The sequence below is a fragment of the Oenanthe melanoleuca genome, chromosome 19 (genome assembly GCF_029582105.1).
Source record: "Oenanthe melanoleuca isolate GR-GAL-2019-014 chromosome 19, OMel1.0, whole genome shotgun sequence".
Taxonomy (NCBI): Eukaryota; Metazoa; Chordata; class Aves; order Passeriformes; family Muscicapidae; genus Oenanthe; species Oenanthe melanoleuca.
This window is the reverse complement of record NC_079352.1, coordinates 6,764,329-6,784,824: the sequence shown is the minus strand read 5'-3', so window position 1 is coordinate 6,784,824 and position 20,496 is coordinate 6,764,329. Positions and strand designations below refer to the sequence as shown.

Here is a 20,496-nt window from a genome sequence, read left to right as displayed (position 1 = left end):
TTTGGTATATGGCAGGAAACAAATACCCTCCAAGACTTGAAAGTCATTTTATGCTGCTAGGATGAGGTCCTTTTCTGTTAACAGTTCTTACAGTATCAAAGATAATAGAATTTAATGCATGACAAGCATTTTAAAATATAAATTATTAAAGATACTGACTTCAGCATGGGCATAATACTTTTTTATAGAACACTGCCTTTAATGCATGGTCTTACAGCATCAAATAAAGGGGTTCTTCAAGGTGAATCCCTAAGAAGCATGTACATGTTGTGCTCATGAATAACAAATCAAGGCATGTCAATAACATGGCAAGTTTTGCTGTATGTTGATATTGCTTAATTAAAATCAGTGAATAAAAAGCAGATAGTTGTTTGCTGTACCCTTAGTAGCTCAACAGTCTGCAAAAGCCTGGCCAAAGCAATGAGAGAAATCCCACCTGGTCTCTGGTCTCAGCCTCCTGGATCTGGATACCTTGCAACTGCTTCTCATAATTGGAGCACATGTCACAGCGCCTGCCCAGCTTGTTCCCTGCATTCTGCACCTGTAGAACACACAGCCAGCACCTGCATGAGCCCAGGGAGGTCTCCAGGGAATGCAGCAAGTGTGCTGTGTGGCCACAAAACATTGCAGACAAAAGACAGTGGCAGAATCATGCAATGGCAGGATGGAGTGGCTCTAAAAGTGAAGGATAACTCAAACCAGCTGTGGGATATCAGCTTTCCCTGCCATGGGTCCCACCATCAGCACAAAAAGCCATGACAAAGAGTTCATCAAGTCACTATTGTGTCCATTTGACACACAGAAACCAAACAGGAGAGAAGAAAATAAGTGTTGGGGTGGGCAGCAGGGAAACCAAGAGTAAACCTGTTATCATTCTGGAACTGCAATGGTTTTGGCTAAGGGGACAAATGGAAGTTTTATCATAGTTCCAGCTGCAGGTCAAGTTTGAGCTGAATTTGTTTTTGTATTTACTGCTCCATGTACAACCCATAGCAAGAGGCATTCACATCCCAGTGTGTGCTCCTGCCTCCAGAACACGTGGGAAGCTGCATTTCTGTTCTTGATTCTGAGACAAGGCTGAAGGAAAGTGTCATCAAAACGCCAACAGGGCAAAGAAACACTCAAGAGTAGGGATTCAACTCAGCTCTGAGCTCAGGATGCTGTAAATTCTCCAGATATAGCAAATCAGTGGGAAAACAACAACAACAACAACTTTACAACAGGTTTGGAGAGACTTCCTAAGCAATGATCTGCACTAAGTTACATTTCAACAAATTGAGAAAAAAATCAGTAGTTCTTCAATTACTCTGTCCTTCATCTCGCCTTTTCTCCTTCACTACATTCTTGTTTTTTTTTCTACTCCCATCTTGTCTCCCTTTTCAATCACTATGGATTATTACCTCCCCCTGCCTTTTCTCCCCCTGAAGTGCTGCTCCTTGGCCTTTCTTCCTCTGAAAAAGAAACCACAGGAAACCCCAAATACTCCCCTTTTCAGCAAGAAACAAAGTGCGAGCTTTGAACTGGCATCATAAGGCTGCTGAAGAACTGACAGGCAGAACACCCAAAAGCAACAATTTCCTTGCTCATCCACAGTGCAATGGCCCAGGGCTTAGTCTAATCTGCTGCTTGTGGCTCTCAGAAATGGGCTTCTGATGATGCAAGTCCCCAACAATTTCCTGGAGCCTCTCTGTGGTACTTTGTGTGTTGGGCACAGTTCTCATTTCCACAGCTCTCAGCAAACACCCCTGGGACCCAGAGCAGCACCCCCAGCTCTGCTGCTGCTGCTCCTCATCCCCAGCTCCACTATAATGCCCTTTCCTCAACTTCCCATTTTTCCTGCTCTAAGTTCTCCCAGCTTTTTCCCCTTCTCAGTGAGTTCAACAGCTAACTCTGCCAGACCCTCCTCTGTTTAGCAAAGCTGCCTGTCCCACGAGCAGGGCCAGCTCAGGCACCCCACACTGCCTGTGTTTTACCTACAGAAGCATTCCAAGAGGAGAAGTGGACAGCTGTGCCCTGGATGTGACCTCCTCCTTTCACTCTGGAGTCAGCACTCACCTCCTTCTGCAGCAGGTTCCACTCGGTCTCGCTGACCAGGCGGTACCCGCTGGGGGACACATAAGCACTCTCCAGGCCCTGGGTGACACTGGAGAGTAGGGAAGCAGTCTCTTCTTGCTCTGGTGTCATTGCTTTGATTGCTTTTTCCTGATCTTTGGTCAACATGAACCCGCTTGGCATTTGCAGGGATCCAAGGGAAGCCGTATCAAAGTTCTCAGACACTGAATCTGCTCCAACAAGTGGCCCAAAATCCGACTCATCCAGGTTCCCAGCAGATTTTGCTTTGTTGTTGTATCCTAAAGCTTTGGACTGTAAGGATCCAGATGTGCCCAGACTGTCTGTTGACTGTGCTCTCCGTAGTCCATCTTTAAACATATCAGAGTCTGGTTTGTTGAAGGATTCGCCAGAGGAAAGAAGCAAGTCTGCATCCAGGGAATGGACTGAGCCATGGGTGCTATTCACATGCACCTGGAATTGAAAATCAAGGAATAAAACAAGTATTTACTCCATTTTAATGGTACAGGAGGAATGCTGGACACTAACTATTAGACATGGCAAAAGCAAGTTTAAATTCCTTTAGCAAGAACATCTGCTCTCTAAGTTTAAGGTCACAGAGGAAGGGACAGAACAGAAATGAACCAGCTAGAATTCAAAACCAAATAAAACAAGTAAAGAAAGTCTTCTGTTAACAGAGTGCTTCTCTAAGACTACCCTCCTACCAGAAAAGCAAGGACACAGCCAACTTCCATCTTCCAGTATTTGCAGCAAGATGCTTACCCTGAATTTCCCTGAATTATTATTCCCATAATCTACACAACAGAAGGCAGATACTCCACTTCCAAAAGGAAATTCAGAAGTCTTTCACAAAACAAAACACTTTGCATTAACAAAAAATAAACAGAGAAAAATATATTTAAAATCCACTCTATACCGACAAGTGTATGTTGTTCTTCTAATTTTCTCTTCTGCTTTGAGTGTCTGACAAAATACCAAAATATTTTCTTCACAAGATTATTTGTACATAAAATAAAAAGGGAAAAAGGCTGGGCTTAGACACAAAGGTATCCTGGGGAATGCCAGAACCAAAAGCCACACAAATTGTCCTGTGATGTGTATCAGGCACATGGAGCCTCTCGATCTATTTTTGTTTTTTGTAGCACTGAAAGAGCAGTAATGCTTTATTTAAAAAGCACATGACTGCTTTCAAAACACCTTCCAAAATATTATGCACTTCTGCTTTGCCATTAGACACATAAGGAAGTAAAACTGGAACCAGCCTCTTGAGAAAAATTATCATTTCTGAAATAGGTCCAGAGACCAGCAGGCTGCTGGCACTTCATACAAGTGCTTGTAACCTATAATAGATATAATATATATTATGTACTACTGGTTTATGACTGTTGTAAATGCCTTGTTTTCATCATTTTAAGGTGTAATATTTATATATGGATGTATATATACAAGTTCATAATAAAAAAGTCAAGAGAATACAGACTTACATAAAACTGCATTATCAGGCTACAGCTGTTCTGTGATAACCAAAACAATATTAACAAATCATCTGTTTGTACTGCAAACTGCCCAAGAGAGAAGATCTTAGAAGTTATAAAAAATTATAACAACTTGTAAGAACTGATGAATAGTATGACTGATTACAACATATAAAACACACTCTGAACAGCTAAAAAGGTCCTAAATAATAAAACCAAACACACATACAAACTCAAACCACTCTGAAAATTATGACTCTTATCAAAATACAAATTTCCCATTAGGTATAAATCTTGGAATCAAAGAAATGTTGTTAATGATGGACTAAAGAATAGGTTATGAACTGAGATTAAAGAAAACATCAGAAGATAAATTTTTGTTCCTCACCAATGTTGTCTCATTTGCATATCTGGACATGGAAGATACCAACAGTATTTGAAACAGAAAGTGACTGTAGGTTAAAGGGTAGAACTAGATCTCAGCTACATTCAGTTCTCATGATTCTGTATATCCTTCTGCATTTTGAACTGTTATAAATCCTTAATAAAAGTAAAGGAATTACTTCAGAATACATATATTATATACTTTTTTTTCCCTTCAAAAATGATAAAACCCCAGTCAAAACACTGACTCACTCTGAAAATTCTCAAGTCTCTTGAAGGTTAAATAAGCTCCTATAGCACAAAAACTTGGTGGGTTTTTATTAATTATTCCTTCATTTGACTCACAAAAGCAAAATGGACCCTGAGAAATGCTAAGTACAGAATTCAACAATTTGGTTAGCAGAGCAGCTACAACATTCTTGCTGAATGTTCAGATATAATTGCCTTAATCCTGAACATTTAGGAATGTTAGAACGTGCTTAGAAATCCCAGGAGAACCTACCAGCAGTTAACCTCCAGAATGCAAAATGTAAATTACCATTTTTAATGGCACCTCTCAGGATGGTGCACTATTGTCTTCCAATCTTAATTAGGATTTACAGATTCAACTGCAACTGCAAGGATATTTTATTGCCTAATAAGATTAGAAGCTACAGAGAATAGAGGACTGTAACTTTGCATTTGTATTTGCTCTGAACACCCTGAGGAATGCCCAAGTGCAAGTGAAAGATTCAATTGTTTTACCTCTTCATTGGAGAGCTGGGTAAGGGTTTCTTCAGGGGCCAGAGAACATGAGGCCTTTGTTTCATCATCTGAATCTTTTTGCTTCTCTTCCTTTCTCTTGCTAAGCCTTTGCTGATCATCTTCTTCCTAAAAATCAGTGGTCAACAGAGCATACACAGAAAATGGGATTCAATTTTGCCATAGCAGTCATGACATCAGCTTTAAACTAAGCTGCAAAGAAGACACTGAAAAGGATTATTTTGGTTAAAACCCAGTGGTTAGCACATCAATATTCTTTTAGTTAATAAATATAGTGCTTATTTCACAAGGCACCCAAATTGACTTAAGTGAGAACTTACTTTGCAAGTTTAGTGGCAAATTCATGTTCTAGAATGTTTTTATTCAAAAAGCATATTACCTAGTTTAAATTTCTAATTATAAAGATTAGCAAGTACCAAAACTAGCTGGTACATTGGTTATTACATAGAATACAAATATATAACACACGTACATCCCTAAAGGACCCATTAACAGCCATTATACAAGAATGAACATTAAAAAAAAAAAGTGAAACAGGAAGTGCCTTGATCACTAAATGATGGAATATAAGGAAAAAAAGAAAAAAAGATAAATAGATCACTGAGTCATAAGTATGTACATGCATAAAATAATTTAAAATGAAAGTCTTAATTTATGCCTGGGATATGTACTGGAAGACTGAAAAAACCTAGAAAGAAGTGAAACTTGCTGACATCCTTAACCCAGACATTTTGCATCCTAGATGGCTATTTCTTCCTCCAAGATTAATTTCTGGATATTCTTACCTTTTCATTTAACTACTGGCAACATCAGAGTTCCTATATACACCAATATTAAAACCCTTGTCCAAATGGGGTCTGTTATAACTGCCAGCTCTCATTCACAGGGCAGATTTCAGTTAAAACTGTCAGTTCTCATTTTTTGAGCTATTACCACACATGCTCCAACATGTGATTTCCATGCCTGTTACACCACAATAAACCTACAGTATTACAAAAAAATAAAATAAAATAAAAGCAAGAAGAAGAAAGCAGCAGGTCACCTGATCCTTCTTTTTCAGTTCTTCCACCTGCCGGAGCTGCTCCGAGGTGAGCACGATCTCCATCCTCTGCATGTCCCTCATCAGCAGGCGCTGGGACTCCAGGAACTGGTCATTGGCTTTCTGCCACGTGTGCTTCAGCTGGTTGTGCTGCTGCCTCTCTTGCTCTAGGAGATGGCACACTATGCAAACAGAGAAAAAATTCTTCTAAGCTGCAAGTTTGAAATATCTTTTCCAAAGAGAAGCACTTTTGGGAATACTGGTCTAATCAAGAACAGCCAGGCTTTGTTCAACAACTATTTAGGTTAATAATGTCTTATTTCAAATACCGTTTTCTTCATTTCCAAACTTGGCTCGTGATTGACAGTTCAAGATTTCCCAGTGAGAAGACTAATGCTAAACTTCATTCATGGGTTCTGAAGACTGTCTTCTACATCCCAATTTATTTCAGCAGGTTCTGGTTTTCACTCCTCTGCAGTGCCCCTGGGCTGTAGTGCCCTACAGGGATATTTCCACACTCACTCCAGCACTCAGCTGCCACACCTCAGGGAGCCAGGTCTATACATTATGGAAATATTGTTCATAATTATGCACAAATACAATACACACCAGCAAGAATGAAACTTGCAATGCTTTAAGAACTCAGCAGATATTCAGCAACAAGCCTTGAGGGAATGAATGTTGTCTTTTTGCTGTTTTTCTGTCCTAAGGGAACTCCACATTCAATTCTTCTGCAAACATTTTATGACCTTTCACATTCAAAAGTGCTGCTTCTCCCTCTCAATTTCTTATAATCAAGTTCAAGTAAAAAGTGATAAAACAATTCACAGCTCCACTGGGTTTTGCATCCTCAGTGGAAGACAGCCAAAGGACTGTTGTTAGGTAGGTACCTTCATGCAGCTCCTTCCTCAACTTCTCTGCATCTTCTTGCAGGACTGATTTTTGTGTGTTGAGAACAGCCACATACATCTCCAAGTCTGTCCTACACGACTTCTCAGCTTCTAAATAATGGTTCAGTTCTTTAACCTGAATAAAAAGAGGGAAATAACCAGCTCAGTGGGGGAACACTCAGACATTTCCTTCTTGTTAGAAGTTACAGTGCTACCTGTTCAGGTAGTGTACAGGTGCTGAAGGACCAGTTTATTTGCAGAAATCACAAATATCCAACCACGAGTGTGCAAGCAGTGCTTATATTTACTTGTGAATGAGTTACTCATTAAAATTTTGCCAAGTCAAACCTACCAGTGTTATCACAGTTACATCAGCTGGATCACAGCAGCACTGAGCACAGAGATGGTCAAAAGGGAAATATCTCAGGAGAGCAGACAGTGATCACTTCACTGTGAAGTAATCAGTGCTGATAGCCAGGATCTAAAGAGCTGGTAAGACTGATAAGCCAAGAACTCCTTCAAAATAGAGTAATCATAGCAGTCAGAAAAAAATTTCTATGAGGCAAACTTGAAGTAAGCTTAAGACAGAAAACTTGGGGACAGACAAGAAAAGAAACTTTATTTGTGAAAGACTGTTGCAAAAAGGAAGGAAAATCTATCAACAAAAAGCAATTATATCAAGAAATACTGAAGAAATCCATTTGGATTTTTTCCTTGGGTTGGTTGTTTTTTTTTTTTAATAGCAAATCTAACAAAGAACTGAAATGAGTGTCCTGCAGAATCTCTAGTGAGAACCTTTTAAGACAGGGTTATATAAAAATCTGTCAGACGTGGTGCTCAGAGAAATGGATTCCATCTTGGGAAAATGAACAAATTGAAAGATTTCTTTATGGCACTATTCAGTTTTATGGTTTGCTGAGTCAGAAATCACAGGAGGTTTTATCTCAGAGAAAACCAAAGCCTTCAGGCAATTCCTGACTGGCTGCACAGAGCTGCTGTTCATCCTCCTCAGCACAGCACGGGACACGCCGACGCCAGGCCAGGGCTCAGGACAGCCCTGGGCTGTGACTGCCACTGCTGGTGGGACAGCTTTCCTGCCCCAGGACACCAGACCTTCCATCTGCTACCCTCTAAGCCTTTCAAATGGGCAAGTCTGACCTCGTGGCTTCAAGTGTTACAATAACCCAAGGCCAGGTGGTTGGGAGAGGCACAAAGCAGATTTCTTTTAAAGCTTTTTCTATTACTAGCAGAGCTGGAGCTGTGCAATTTATTCTAAACCCAGATCCCACACATATTCTGCAACTCTCAAAACAGAAAGATGCAAAAATGTATTTAGGCCAAACATGACACTTGAGCTACAGAAGACAAGGGCATGAAGAGTTTCCCAACACACCTTTTTCTCTGTTACAAAATTTGACTTGCCTGCATCAAACTAGCATGCTGCAAGACATAAATCAGGATCCAGTTAGAGCTCCACCTCACCTCTGATGCTGCTTTGATTTTTTCTTCAGCCTCTGCCAGTTTCTCCTTTAGGGCTGCAATCTCCTTCTCCATGGGCATCACAACCGAGCGCAGCTTCTCGGCGTCTTCCTGAGCCTGAAGTCAAGAAAACAAATTGCAATGCATCATCAGAATTTCACAACAGCTCCCATTACTGGAGGCATTTGGAGAAAATCTCTACAGCAACAAAAGAAGCTGACTAAACTTCCACTTTCAATGCTTATCTTACTGCTATTTATTTAGTTCAGCAGCCATCTCTATGACAATGGGCTGATATTACTCCATTTACAGAAGGCAACTAAATTTGAAATCTATGCATGGGTTAAGCCACAAATATCTGTTTTAAAAGAGAATGTTAGCAAATCTATTACTCTTGATGCCTGGGGGAAAATGTGTGGATCAAGCATTTAAAAAAAAAAAGTGCACTTTTCTGTTATTAAAGGCCTGTCCCACAACCTGCTGCCACATAGCACATGTGAAAAAACCCAAAAGAAGTGCATGATGAGGTACTGACCATGCAGTTACTCACTCAAAAAGTTAAAATCAAATGGAGCTGCACAGTAATGCCTAGTGTAGCTCAGTTCTCTTTTAGAAGAAAATTTTTCAACTTTACATTACTACTGATGCAGCATCAGGTTTTGGTGCTACTGTACAGAATATTGCAAATTATATATAGAAAATTTATCTCATGATTTCTCTCAAAAAGTAGTTCTGAGAAGATCAAAGAGCAACAGAATTAGAGGACTGTTTCAAGGAAAGGAAAAAAAAAAAGGGAAAGACAGGTAAAAAGAGCAAGAATTAAAATGAGAAATAGCACTCAGGGTTCAAAACCCTGCAAGTTAATGTGTGGCCCTGACATCCCCAGTTCTTAAATGCTCTGCCTTTCCTTCAGGGATGCACTACAGATTTTCTGAGTGAAAGAAGCAGCTCCCACAGACTCCCCAAGAGCCAGAACACTCCAATACTCTCTGCAGTAAAACTCTTCAAGGCACAGAGAATTCCAGCATTCTAATTTGGGCTGGCTTTGTGCATGAGGCTCAGAAAGCTCAGCTGTTCTGTCTTCTACTGGAGGAACTCAGCAGGGGAGGCAGGGCAGGAACTGTGCCCCAAAGCTGGAGTTTCTAAAGATGACACCTTTCATCTCCTCAGCAAAGACAGGCAGTAAATGATAACACTCATGTCTAGTTTTAAAACTAGACTAGAATGCAGGTTTTAGAGGTTACTCATTTGACTTTCAGTTTCTGGTGAGCATATTGGCAACTGTATTCTGAGTAAGACTTTCAGGAAGAGAAATAGAAAATATTTTTAACCATTGAAGTTTCCTAACTTAAAATGATTAGACAAAATAAAATGTTATTGCAGTACCTGTCAATTATAGAAATGCTACAATTTTAAAGCTTTACACAAAATTCTGAACACAACACAAAATTAAATTTCTTTACTTTTCATTTATTTCTGCTACATTTTGTCACTGCTGGAGTATCAATAAAAGCTGTGAGGAAAGCAAGGGAAGTCACTTGGCAGTGAATTCAATACCAGGGACATGTGACTGTCACACACACCCAGACCCTGGTGCTTGCAGCCAGCAACTCAACAGTCACATTTTTCAAACAGATGGGAGCAGGAGTTCCACTTCAGGCATTGCTTTATGTTTCATTTATCATATCAGTTCTATTCATTTAATGCTAACTATAGCTGGTTTATACAGACTAAATATAGCACAACATTTTCTGGAGTGTAGAAGATATTCTTTTCTAATTATTCAGGCTAACTGCAGCAATATTTCACTGCCAGCCTGGTTTCATATGGCTCACCACAGAATACAGAGCAACAAATGTGTCTGTGTCAGAGCTAAGCAGTTCAGAGAAACAGTCAGAAAGTTCTCTGAAAGTAAAACCAGACTGTGAACAACTGGAAAGACAAAACTGTATCACATTTCACATACAGAAAAATTACTCCAGCTTTTACTGCTTGGTAAACAGAGCTGAAGTTTGACACTGTGCTTGCAACATATTCTAAGGACCCCTATGAAAGGTCAGTGTGATCTTGAGCTAAACATTCAGAACAGCCTCTCTCTGCTAACAAAAGGAGTGCTGGGCCCTGGGGCTGCTCTTGGACAAAAAGCACAATTACTGAGACTCCAAAATCGAGGTTCAAGTTCCACTCAACATTTTAATAAAATGAGAATATCTGTTGTGTTGAAAAATGCTACTTAAAGATACTGTCACATGCGGCAAGAGGTGTCACAGCACCAAATTTCCTGTGCTAAGAGGTGTTATTCAGACTCTTCCAGAAGTGTGATCCTTAAAACATTTATTTCCTTCTAATTTTTTATTAAACTTAACTTGGCTGTCAACAGCCACAGCTTTGCACATGACCAGCTCGTCTTTACTCATTCATTAACCAAAAACCAAGCACCCAAACCACTTCTGCCCCAGCCAAACCTGCTTCCCCCAGCACAGGGGCTGCAGAACACACTGAGGGACCTTCAGAGCACAGCAGGAAAATGACTCCATGGAGAAATAATGCTAAAAATGAGTCCAAGTCATTTTCAGAGGAACAAACCTGACTGGAGAAATCCCAAGTAACATTATACCTGAGCTTGTTCCTTAAAAACGAGACAAGCGGAAAACACACAGACACAATTTGAAGATTTCTCTTTAAAGTAGAACTAAACCATTTAAAAGTCCTCTAAATATATCTTACTGTTCTTCACCATTACCAACAAAAATAGCTTACTGTATATCAGATTTTATGGCCAACTCTGTCACAGAAATTTGATTACTCTCCCCTTCCAATTTCCCCTCTCCTGACTAATAAGCACAACTCCTAACAGGAGCCTTGTACCTTCCTGCTTTCTCTGTACACAAAATACCTGCTCTGCAGACTTCTGCTGCTCAGAGTTTGACACAACTGTGCTAAGAAGAGTATTTATATTCATCACAGCTCCAACAGCAAAACAGATCCTTTCCTGAACAGAAAATTAGGTCTGACTCGAAAAAACATAGCCAAGTCAAATTTTGCCAGTTGCCAAAGCTAGGGCACAACTCATCCCCATGCAGTCATGGTTCAGAGTCAGCCCAGTCATACCCCAGCAGAGAACAAAAAACCCAGACCTATCTGGTACTACAACCCAACAGGAAAACAGATTTTTATAAATCACTAGCAAGTTTTCTGAAAAATTAATCACAAGGTGAGCACGTTAATCATTAGGTCATGGTATTATCTTTTGCAAGTTGGAAAGGGGGTTAAGAAAACAAAGTTACAAGGTTTTCTTGGAAAATTATTTCTTAGGAATCATTGCTTTATGGTACAAAATCACAGAAGAGACAAATTCTCTACAGAAATTAGCAATTTGCAAGCTGAAATATATTTACATGGGAAAGCAAAACAGCTGCTTCCAGACAAGAACATGTGTTCCACCAGACATGCTCTTCCTGACAAAAGAACACAAAGATGGAATATAAGCACTGCTAGCTGCAAATGCCATTTTGCACAAGGAATTAATCACAAGTCTTCAAATAACACATCCCAAGTGATCAAGAAAGTTCCTCTTTTCACACTTCTCATGCATGAATATTCATTATTTTGCTGGCCAAGCAAACCTTCTTATGGGCTTGGGATTTGCTTGTTTGTTTTTAGGTAAAATTCAATGTCCTTTTCCTAATTTTGATCTAATTCTTAGTCTCCTTGAGGAAAAACCTCACAGGTTTAATAATAACAAAGAAGATTAAAACCTCATGCAAAGCAGTTTAAGCAATTATTTCAAGCTGCACTCTGAAAACCAGATTTCCCCCTCCCCCTCCTATTACATAAGGAACATGTTCCTCTGCTTTAGAGGTCTAGAAAGCTTTCCAAACTTCTATTACCAAAGATTAATAAACTGATTACCTCTTCCTTTAGGATCACCAGGGATATTTAATTCCCTTTTAAAGGACTATAGCTGAAAATGCTATTTATCTGCTATTTAGTACACTTCTGTACTAAAGCCATTGAGTTTAGGTGAGCTGTGCTGCCATGTCAGCAGCCTACAATTTCAATTTACACAATCAGTAAATTCAGATTAAAAATCTGAATCAGTTGACAGAGATTGTTCTCTGGAAGTGCTTATTGAGTTGAGAGTGCAATGCCAGGACCTCTACACTATGGACTCTGCATCTCTTAGGCTGTTTCTACAAGACTCACCCCACTGATGCAGTTTTGAACTTCCATGCAGCTCCAACCAAAGTACTTTTGTCCTCAATAAGACTAAAACCTCTTCTTCAAAAGCAGTACATGTCTTACAATTGCAGTGGGATTAGAACAGGCTTTACCCTGACTCCTACCTTTGAAACCAGGGCTCCATGAAGAGCAGTCCCATAGCAATAATGCAACTACAACTAGCAATAGTCAGGAATCTCTTCCTAAGTCTCAGAAAATAATTCCATTTTTCAACACTAACACTGAGTGCTTGCTACAATATAGTAAAAATAGCTAAAATATTTCTCATGTGGAATGTTTTTGATATTCCCTACTGCATTTCTTCTGCTGACAGCAAGTAGGAATAGGGACATGCAGTGATGTGGCAGATTATCAGATGTTAGCCTACTTCTTTATTGAATATAGGTTCAGTCACTACTTTAAAATTGTGTTAGAACACCTTGAAGACTAAGGTAAGCCTGCTGAGATAAGAAATTAATGAAAATGCAAGTTATTACAATAAGATAAAGATTTTTCTAAAGTACTGATCTATTGTGACAGGTTCAATTCCCTTCCTGTCTGAAAGGAAACACATCAAATCTTCAACCTCAACCAAAAAAAAATAAAAATCCAAACTCAAGGCACCTCACTCTACTTCTATGAACTTTTCTTATTCATAGATCTTTGAACAACTACAATAATATCTGTCCATAGTCCAGAGCAATTATTTTTCATTATCTAGAGCCTGTTGCTTTGTGACAGCAAGGTTCCTAGGGTGGCAGCAGTACTGTGATCCACAAACATGGCTGACTTTAGAGAAAGAGAAAAGACATCTTAGATATTCTGAGGTTTTTAATGGGCACTGTAAGTTTTTAAGACCTGGAAAAAGAAGTAAAAGTACAGAAGTGTAAAGGAAACTTTATAAAACTGCAGTCAGTCCAAACAAATCTAAAGGTGGTTTTACTTGAGTTTATGTGACATCATGACAAGTGACTTTGCAAAGCTGCCTGTTTTTACAAGCTGAAGGCAAAACTTCACCATCTTCTCAGGTTGTCCCACTGGATGCACACAATTAGGAACAAAGCCTTTAAGGCTTCAAATGGATGAGGTCATGATGACTTCCATGAACAAAGGCTGGCAGCTGGCAGGACCAGGCTGTGTGAATTGCTGAGGAATTACAGCAGGCATAGGAATGAACCCATGTGTGACCCCACGGGCCTATCCTCAAACAGAAACTGAGCAACTCCATTCCAATGTACCTTTTTCATCTCATTCTCTAGGTTTTCTTCCTCCTGGCCTTCAGACAGTCTCCTCCTTAGCTCTGCAATTTCCCTCTCCACGTTTTCTCGGTACTGGCTCCACTGAGCTCGCTCTTGCTCCATCCTGTGGTGATACTGGAGCTCATAGTCACGAACAGTCTCTAGAAAACAGCATTTTCAAAACTTATTTTCAATGTAAGTTAGAGAACAGAGCTTTAGGAACTCCATCTCCAACCACTCACTGATTTACTATAATTAATCTAAACTAGGACAACAGTGAACTCTCCCTTCCCTTGGATTCCTGCCCCAAAACCCAAATACATAAGTAAAAACTCCAAAGGAACTGAGTTTCAATTAATACCATTAACAGAACAGAGAGAAACAATTCCCAAAAACTGTGCAACTCCTAATTTCAAGGTAAAGCACATAACTAATATCCTATTTAGTAGCACATTTTGTACCTCCAAGTATATAATCCAAAGAAATGACCAAAACCTTAAAAAGGTACTCCAAAAGTCAAAGAAATTCAAACTTCTCACAGAGCTTCCATTTCCCCAGGATTCACACTGCCTCTCTCATGCCAGGAGCTGTTTACACAGGGACAGCAGCTGGCACAGCTGAGCCTTAATCTAGGTTCATGTATCTGTGTACATCATAAATAAACAGACATTTGTGTACTCAATATACATGAAGGTTTGTCTGCTCTGGGCAAAAAGCACAATGATGTGATGGAAAAACTGCCCACAGCCAACAGGCTCTAGGCTCAGGATAGTGTGATCCTGTCTGTGAACCTTTAAGAAAACAGACATTTGTGGCAATAGTCTGTTCCCAGTTAATATCCTTTTGTTCATTCACTTCGTCTCAGAAATGTCAACAGCTGTGCAATGTGCAAATATAACAAGGGATAGATCAGAACTATCAAGAAAAACAACACCCAGGACAGAGAGCAGCATGTGCAGTCACTACCCTGGGGGAAGGCCCATGTGAGTACTGGAGGGACACCGGACTGTGTGAGAGAACTGTGTTCACACAGAAGGAAAAATGAGAATCATGCTGGCAGCTTAAAACTGTTTTCAGACTTGTCAAATTACAGGCATCATACTTATCTTCATGGAAGGATCAAGTATCACATTCATAGTCACTCAAAAATGCTTTGCATATACATGAGGTTCCCATGGCCATGAACTCCAAATTCTGTCCTCAAGTTGACAATAACAAACCCATCAAGCTCCTCTTCACAGCCTTGGGAACCACACTTCATCTTCATCCAGCCCCTCTGAAGCTTTCCCAAGACACAACAATTATCCATATTCTGAGGAAGAGCAGGCACAAATCCCTAAAGACATCAGGGTGGCTGATCTCAGCAGCTTGCCTGCTTGTTACCTTTCATGATGGCCTGGAGGGAAGCCACTTCTTCTTGCCACTGCCTCTTGACCTCATCAATGGCCTCCTGCTTGGTGGTCTCTGACACTGTGGCTATGGCCTTGATGTTCTCCATTTCAGCGTGGGCCTCCATCAGCTGGGTCCGCAGCTGGCCCAGGTCATCCTGGGCTGCCTGCAGCACTGCATTCTGCCTCTTCAGGTCCTCTGAAAGGAGGATTGGATACATTTAGCTTGATTAATGAGTTCAATCTGAAGTGTAGCCCCAGTTGCTATGGCAAAGAACAGAAGGGAGTGAAGGAAGCACTGGTATTAACACATCCACCTGAAATGACTGAACAAATGCTGGCAGGTATCTGCAGGGAATGCCATTTCTTGACTTTGCTTGCCCTTGCCTTTTATTAAAGGAGAATCTTATGGATGCAGACACAAAGCAGACACTGGATATAACTAGGATCAATATACCTGACCAAAGTGAACAGTGCTTTTCATCAGTTCTTATTATTTAACTCACTGTGGTAATGACTCTGGAAAAAGCACAAACTGGCAAACACCTTTTTCCCCCATTTCTGGAACCTCAACTTGGTTCTCAATTTGGATGGACCACTTCATATTTCTTCAACAGAAACACTTTGTGACTACTTTGGAGAGCCCACATAAGAAAAATATGCATCCTAATTTTCTCTTTACCAAAGACTTTGGTAAAACTGAGCTTCTACAAAGAAAAGGGATACATTCAATGGAACACCCACTACTTCTCTAATTGTTGCAACTATAAACAGAAATTGAGCTAATTTCACATTATCCTCCCAAGTTCTCAGCTAATCTGAAACAAACAGCTCTGGAAGACATACATTATATAATTAATTCCAAAAGCACTAGCACAAAATATGTGTTTTATGCCCACATAGCCTCCTTCAATGGCAACCACTTTTAGCAGAAACATCTGGCCAGTATGCAACCAGCACCAAGCTATCTCCATGTATTTCCCTCAGGGCCAAAAAGCCAAATCAATCCTGGTGCTCTCACCCCTGACAGAGAATATAGAACCCAGAGCTAATCAAGTACTTAAAAGAACATTAATCTTTGTGTTATCAAGACTCTGTAGCATTAATATTCATAGTTTTCAAATGACAGTATTAAAGATGGGTCCCAACAGCCCCAATGTACATTTAAGAAAGGGTCTCGGAGACAGGGAGGAGGAAAAACTTTTGAGGGGGTAAATAAAAGTAATTGTTTATATATTCTCCTCTGGTATCATTTCACTTCAGTATCCATGAAAGTTGGGGTATTTCTTCTTCCCCTATCACAATTTATTTTATATTTTTTGACTATGCCAAAATGTGAGAATTATTGCTGATCTCATCAGTAGTGTCTTGTATCTTAAATTTCCTTTCATCCAGCCTTAGAAACACAACTAAATAGGCTTGCTGTATGATCTAATCTTCATTGTGCCTGTTGTATTTCTGCTCTCATAAGCTTATACAGCAGCTGCAGTCTTAATGCATTATGTTTTGGCTCTGCTTTCATATGTTAAAGACAGGAAAATCATCAGAATTAGATAAATCAATCTGGCTCTCAGAACAGCTATCTCTACTCTCCGACCCTTCATCAGATATTTGAGCTCATATGATTTAAATTTTCCTATAAATTGTGTTATTGAAATAGATGCCCTTGGCTGGTATTAAAACTTTAATAATGTTTGCCTGCTTATAGCCTACCTCAGATGGAAATTTAAGACAAATAAATGCTACATAAAAAAAAGGCCAGAGAGTACAAACAGATCAGCATCCAGGCTATGTCCTTCCATTTACCAGATCAGCTCCTGCTCAGAGAGCACACCCTGAATTCAGGAAATTAGTATTACACTCACTGGTGGTGTTTCTGCATGGACATCAAGCTGCTCTGGCTCCTATCCATGAGGCAAATCTTTAAATTTAATTCTAAAGTTCATTCTAGGATGCTCAATAGTCACCTATTGAATCTCTTACATTCTTATTATAACTGTTTAAAAGACTATGCTTCATACAGGGATTATTTGAAGATGAAGTTGAATAAACTTTAAAATAATTCAGAGAACTGAGGACTTACCTTCCTTAGCCAGGTATAACTCCTTAAATTTTGCTCTCTTTTGATTAAATTCTTGCTCAAGTTGCTGCTTTGTGCGCAGAAATTCTGCATTGACCTTTTCCAATTCTGCTACCCGTTGTAGAAGAGCATCTAAAAATAAAGCAGAAGATAAGGTATGTCACTAACAGTTACCCAGACATCCCATTCTGCAAGGCTGAGTGAGGTTTGGGGCTTACTCTTTTTAAAATATCTTTACTCATTAGCTCTGCTGTTGCCTCATGATGAGGAAAACTAGTCATTCCTTTAAGGAACAAAGAAAGGTAGGTGTTCTTAAAACTGTAACACCAAATTCTAATTAAACATCTCTGGGGAACTAGAGGGAATGTGGCAGGGAGTTCTGCAGAAAACAATCTTCCAAGGAAAACCACAATTTGGTATATATAGCAAAGGAAGAAATAGAAATAAATCTGGTGATGTTTTTTCCCCCTGGGAAGTGTGAGGGCTGAGCAATAAAGCACCAAGTGCTCAAAGGCTGAGGTCAAAGAAAACAAACTGACAGCAGCTCAGCCAACAGCTATGAAGGGCAAAGCACAGGAAGGAAACTCTGTAAGCTAAAAATTAGGTGCCATTATCAATCCAGTCTTCAGTTTTGCATGTTAACCAAAAGATGAACCAGATCACATCTGGAGAAGTTTGCCAGAGGATGACCACAATCTGCAGAGAATTAACTGATTGTAAGATAAAACTCTCCTCATTTCCAGCAGGTAAAAATCCTCAAGGCCACACATATATCACTCTGTTTTCCAGAATTTACCACATCAGCCCTTCATGTGGTGGTACAACAAAAGAAGGAAGAGTAGAAAGTCTACAAAAATTGTTATAATGAGCTTATTACTGAAAAAAAACCAAACATATGATACCATTGTGTGATGCTATAAAGACCCCATACAACCACCAACCTATCTGCACATGCAGTATCAACTTCTTTGCACCTCAAGTTCTGCTGTGGGTGGCAGTTTCAACTTGCACACTTCAGAACTCAAATATGAAATAGAAAGAAAAGACTGATGAACCAGAACAAAACATCTCCCTGCTGCAATGCACTGGGGAAAAGAATGTTCCTTTACATGAGTCTCTGTGTTCTGCAAAAGCCTTTTGTGGGCATCTTCCAACTCTTCTGTGCAAAGAGAATCACTTCAGCTGTAGCCTCTATACAGCAGACTAGAAACACAAAATATTGATCCATCAGAGGTGTTTGTGTATCCCATCCAACACTTCCCACCACAATCAAGTAGTGAAAACACAATCCAAAGGCTACATGACTTCAGCATCAAACATTTAGACACAAACAGCTGGAATCAGCTCTACAGCTTGCAATGGTAGAACTCTGGATGGGCAATGCCATTGAGATGGGGCCAATTATTTTTGGTACAGATGATGCAGTGTAAGAGCAGACACAAACAAAAGGACCTTCTAAGAGCACAGGTGTGTTTTACTGATTGCTGACTACAAGAGCTTATGGTGTCACCAAATACAGCACCTAATATCTTCAGCTCTATATTGAATAAAAGATAAATGCAGATATAGGACTGATGAAATTTTAATGTCGCTTTTTTACAAAAAATCCTAATTTTGTTTTTTTTTTTTTTATCACCTTAAATACAAACACATAGATTTTTCTGACCAGCAACCCCTATGTGGATAGTTCAAAGCCAACTGCACAGGAGTGTTCTCCAGAAAATGAAAGGAACTTGTAGCAAAGACACACTGAGAGTAAAGCTTCAAGTGAGTTCAGAGTGTGTCTGGATCAAAACCAGGGATGAAACAGCACATGTGGAACCAGGTCTGGGTAGGAAAAACACTTCCCAAGGTAAAAGGGCTGCCTTTGATCTCTTGCTGAAGCCTTGCAAAGGGAAAGAGTTTGCTTGTGTTTGCACTCCCCCCAGTCCTGTGCAGGGCAATGCAGCCACCATGGCACCTCCTGCTCCACAGCCCAGATGTGCTGGCCTAAGGAGCTGGGTTTGAGCTCAGCTCCAGCTCCTGAAGGGAAGCTCCTGGAGGCACCAGAGGCTGAGGAGCTGTGTGCCAGGGGCAGCTGGCTGCACTGGCCAGGTCCAGGCAGCTCTGCATGCACAGGTACTGCCCTGGAGCCTCGAGCACACATCCCAACTGAACAAGGAGGAATCTGGACATCATTCACCTTGCACACACTCTTTTCTAGACCACACAAATAAACTGTTGCATTCTATAGTTAGTAATCCTGAAAGTTAAATCAACTGTAGACTCAGCTCTCCCACCCTCAAAGATGACTCGAGCACTCATTGTTTACTGAATTCCCTTTCCATCTTCCTTCAGCAGAGAGACAGAGCAGCTGTGCTGCTGCTCCCATCAGAAAGTGCAAAGCAACCAAGCTGTATTTCTTCTGAAGGTCTGAGTTGCTTCTGCTGAGGATGGAAGGGCAAGAGGACACCCTGAGAGCAGAATGTTCAAGTGCTTTAAGCTGGGGAAACAAGAGACTCATCCTTTTTAAATCCTCCCGCCCAAACAGAAAGAGGGAGGGCAGAGTCACTAGGAAGGAAATGAAATTTAAATATTTACATTTTTACAGTATTCCCCCCTCTCTGCAGCCTGGCAGTTATGTCTAAAAAGTAATAAATAAATAACCAAATAATCAACCCCCTCCAAAACTGAGTTCTGGCAGCTGTCAGGGCCAGCTGCAGGCATTCAAAAAAACAAGCAGTTTAAGATCTCAACTGCAGGTCATCCATCACTGCAGCTGTGCATTAACATTGTTCTTTTGGTTCTATGCTAAGTGGTTTTACCACCTGTGCTACATATACAGCTCAGGACAGATGTCAGCACATCCCCACTGCAGTGAGACAAGGCACAAACTTGAGGACAGTAGGTTACATAGGTCAACATCAACCCCCTCAAATGCACCTGCTTAAGTAGTAAAAGTGAAAGAAAGTTTATATTCTGAGACACCCTAACAACTTCCACCTTTCTGCTCAGTAAGTCCACAAAGAAATTATTTTCTTCTTCAGAGGTACAATTTGTACAAAAGCCATACAGACACTTCCCAAAATGCAAGTGTGATCCCAAGCCCAGACTGCCGGGCACAGGTACCCTCGGGCTACATGGCACAGATTATAAAGTCCACCTGGAAATGCACTGGAGTCCATGGCAGGAAATGGACTCATTCATAGATTTCCAATTAGGCCTTTGTCATTTATCACTTAATTTCCACTCAGAATTTAGGTCCAACTCACCCCAGGCCTGTAACAGAACCGAAAAAGAAAACTTAAGTTGCCATCACAGATAATCCACTTAAAGGCAGCCCCAAAAGCAAGAGGTTCATTTTGCAGAGTCAGTAGTCCCTGATGCCAGGCACTGTTCCCATGCTCCCACTGGCAGCTATCAATGTTTAACTTGGATGAGGGGTGAGTAAACACAGGCAGGAGATGGGCAGTGCTGGCACAGCTGTGCCC

At 40.3% G+C, this 20,496-nt stretch overlaps 1 protein-coding gene across 2 annotated transcripts in view; it reads right to left on the bottom strand.

The window, feature by feature from the left end:
- Positions 1-20,496, bottom strand: part of RABEP1 (rabaptin, RAB GTPase binding effector protein 1) — a 46,580-nt gene that overhangs the window by 11,424 nt on the left and 14,660 nt on the right. For both annotated transcript variants that reach the window (XM_056506996.1, XM_056506997.1), the window contains exons 2-10: positions 17,030-17,158; positions 14,942-15,145; positions 13,559-13,719; positions 8,103-8,216; positions 6,621-6,756; positions 5,734-5,912; positions 4,674-4,799; positions 2,056-2,523; positions 437-541 (exon numbers count right to left, since the gene is read on the bottom strand). In XM_056506996.1, coding sequence (XP_056362971.1) covers positions 437-541; positions 2,056-2,523; positions 4,674-4,799; positions 5,734-5,912; positions 6,621-6,756; positions 8,103-8,216; positions 13,559-13,719; positions 14,942-15,145; positions 17,030-17,158 — 1,622 coding nt within the window. The remainder of the gene's footprint in view (positions 1-436; positions 542-2,055; positions 2,524-4,673; positions 4,800-5,733; positions 5,913-6,620; positions 6,757-8,102; positions 8,217-13,558; positions 13,720-14,941; positions 15,146-17,029; positions 17,159-20,496) is intronic.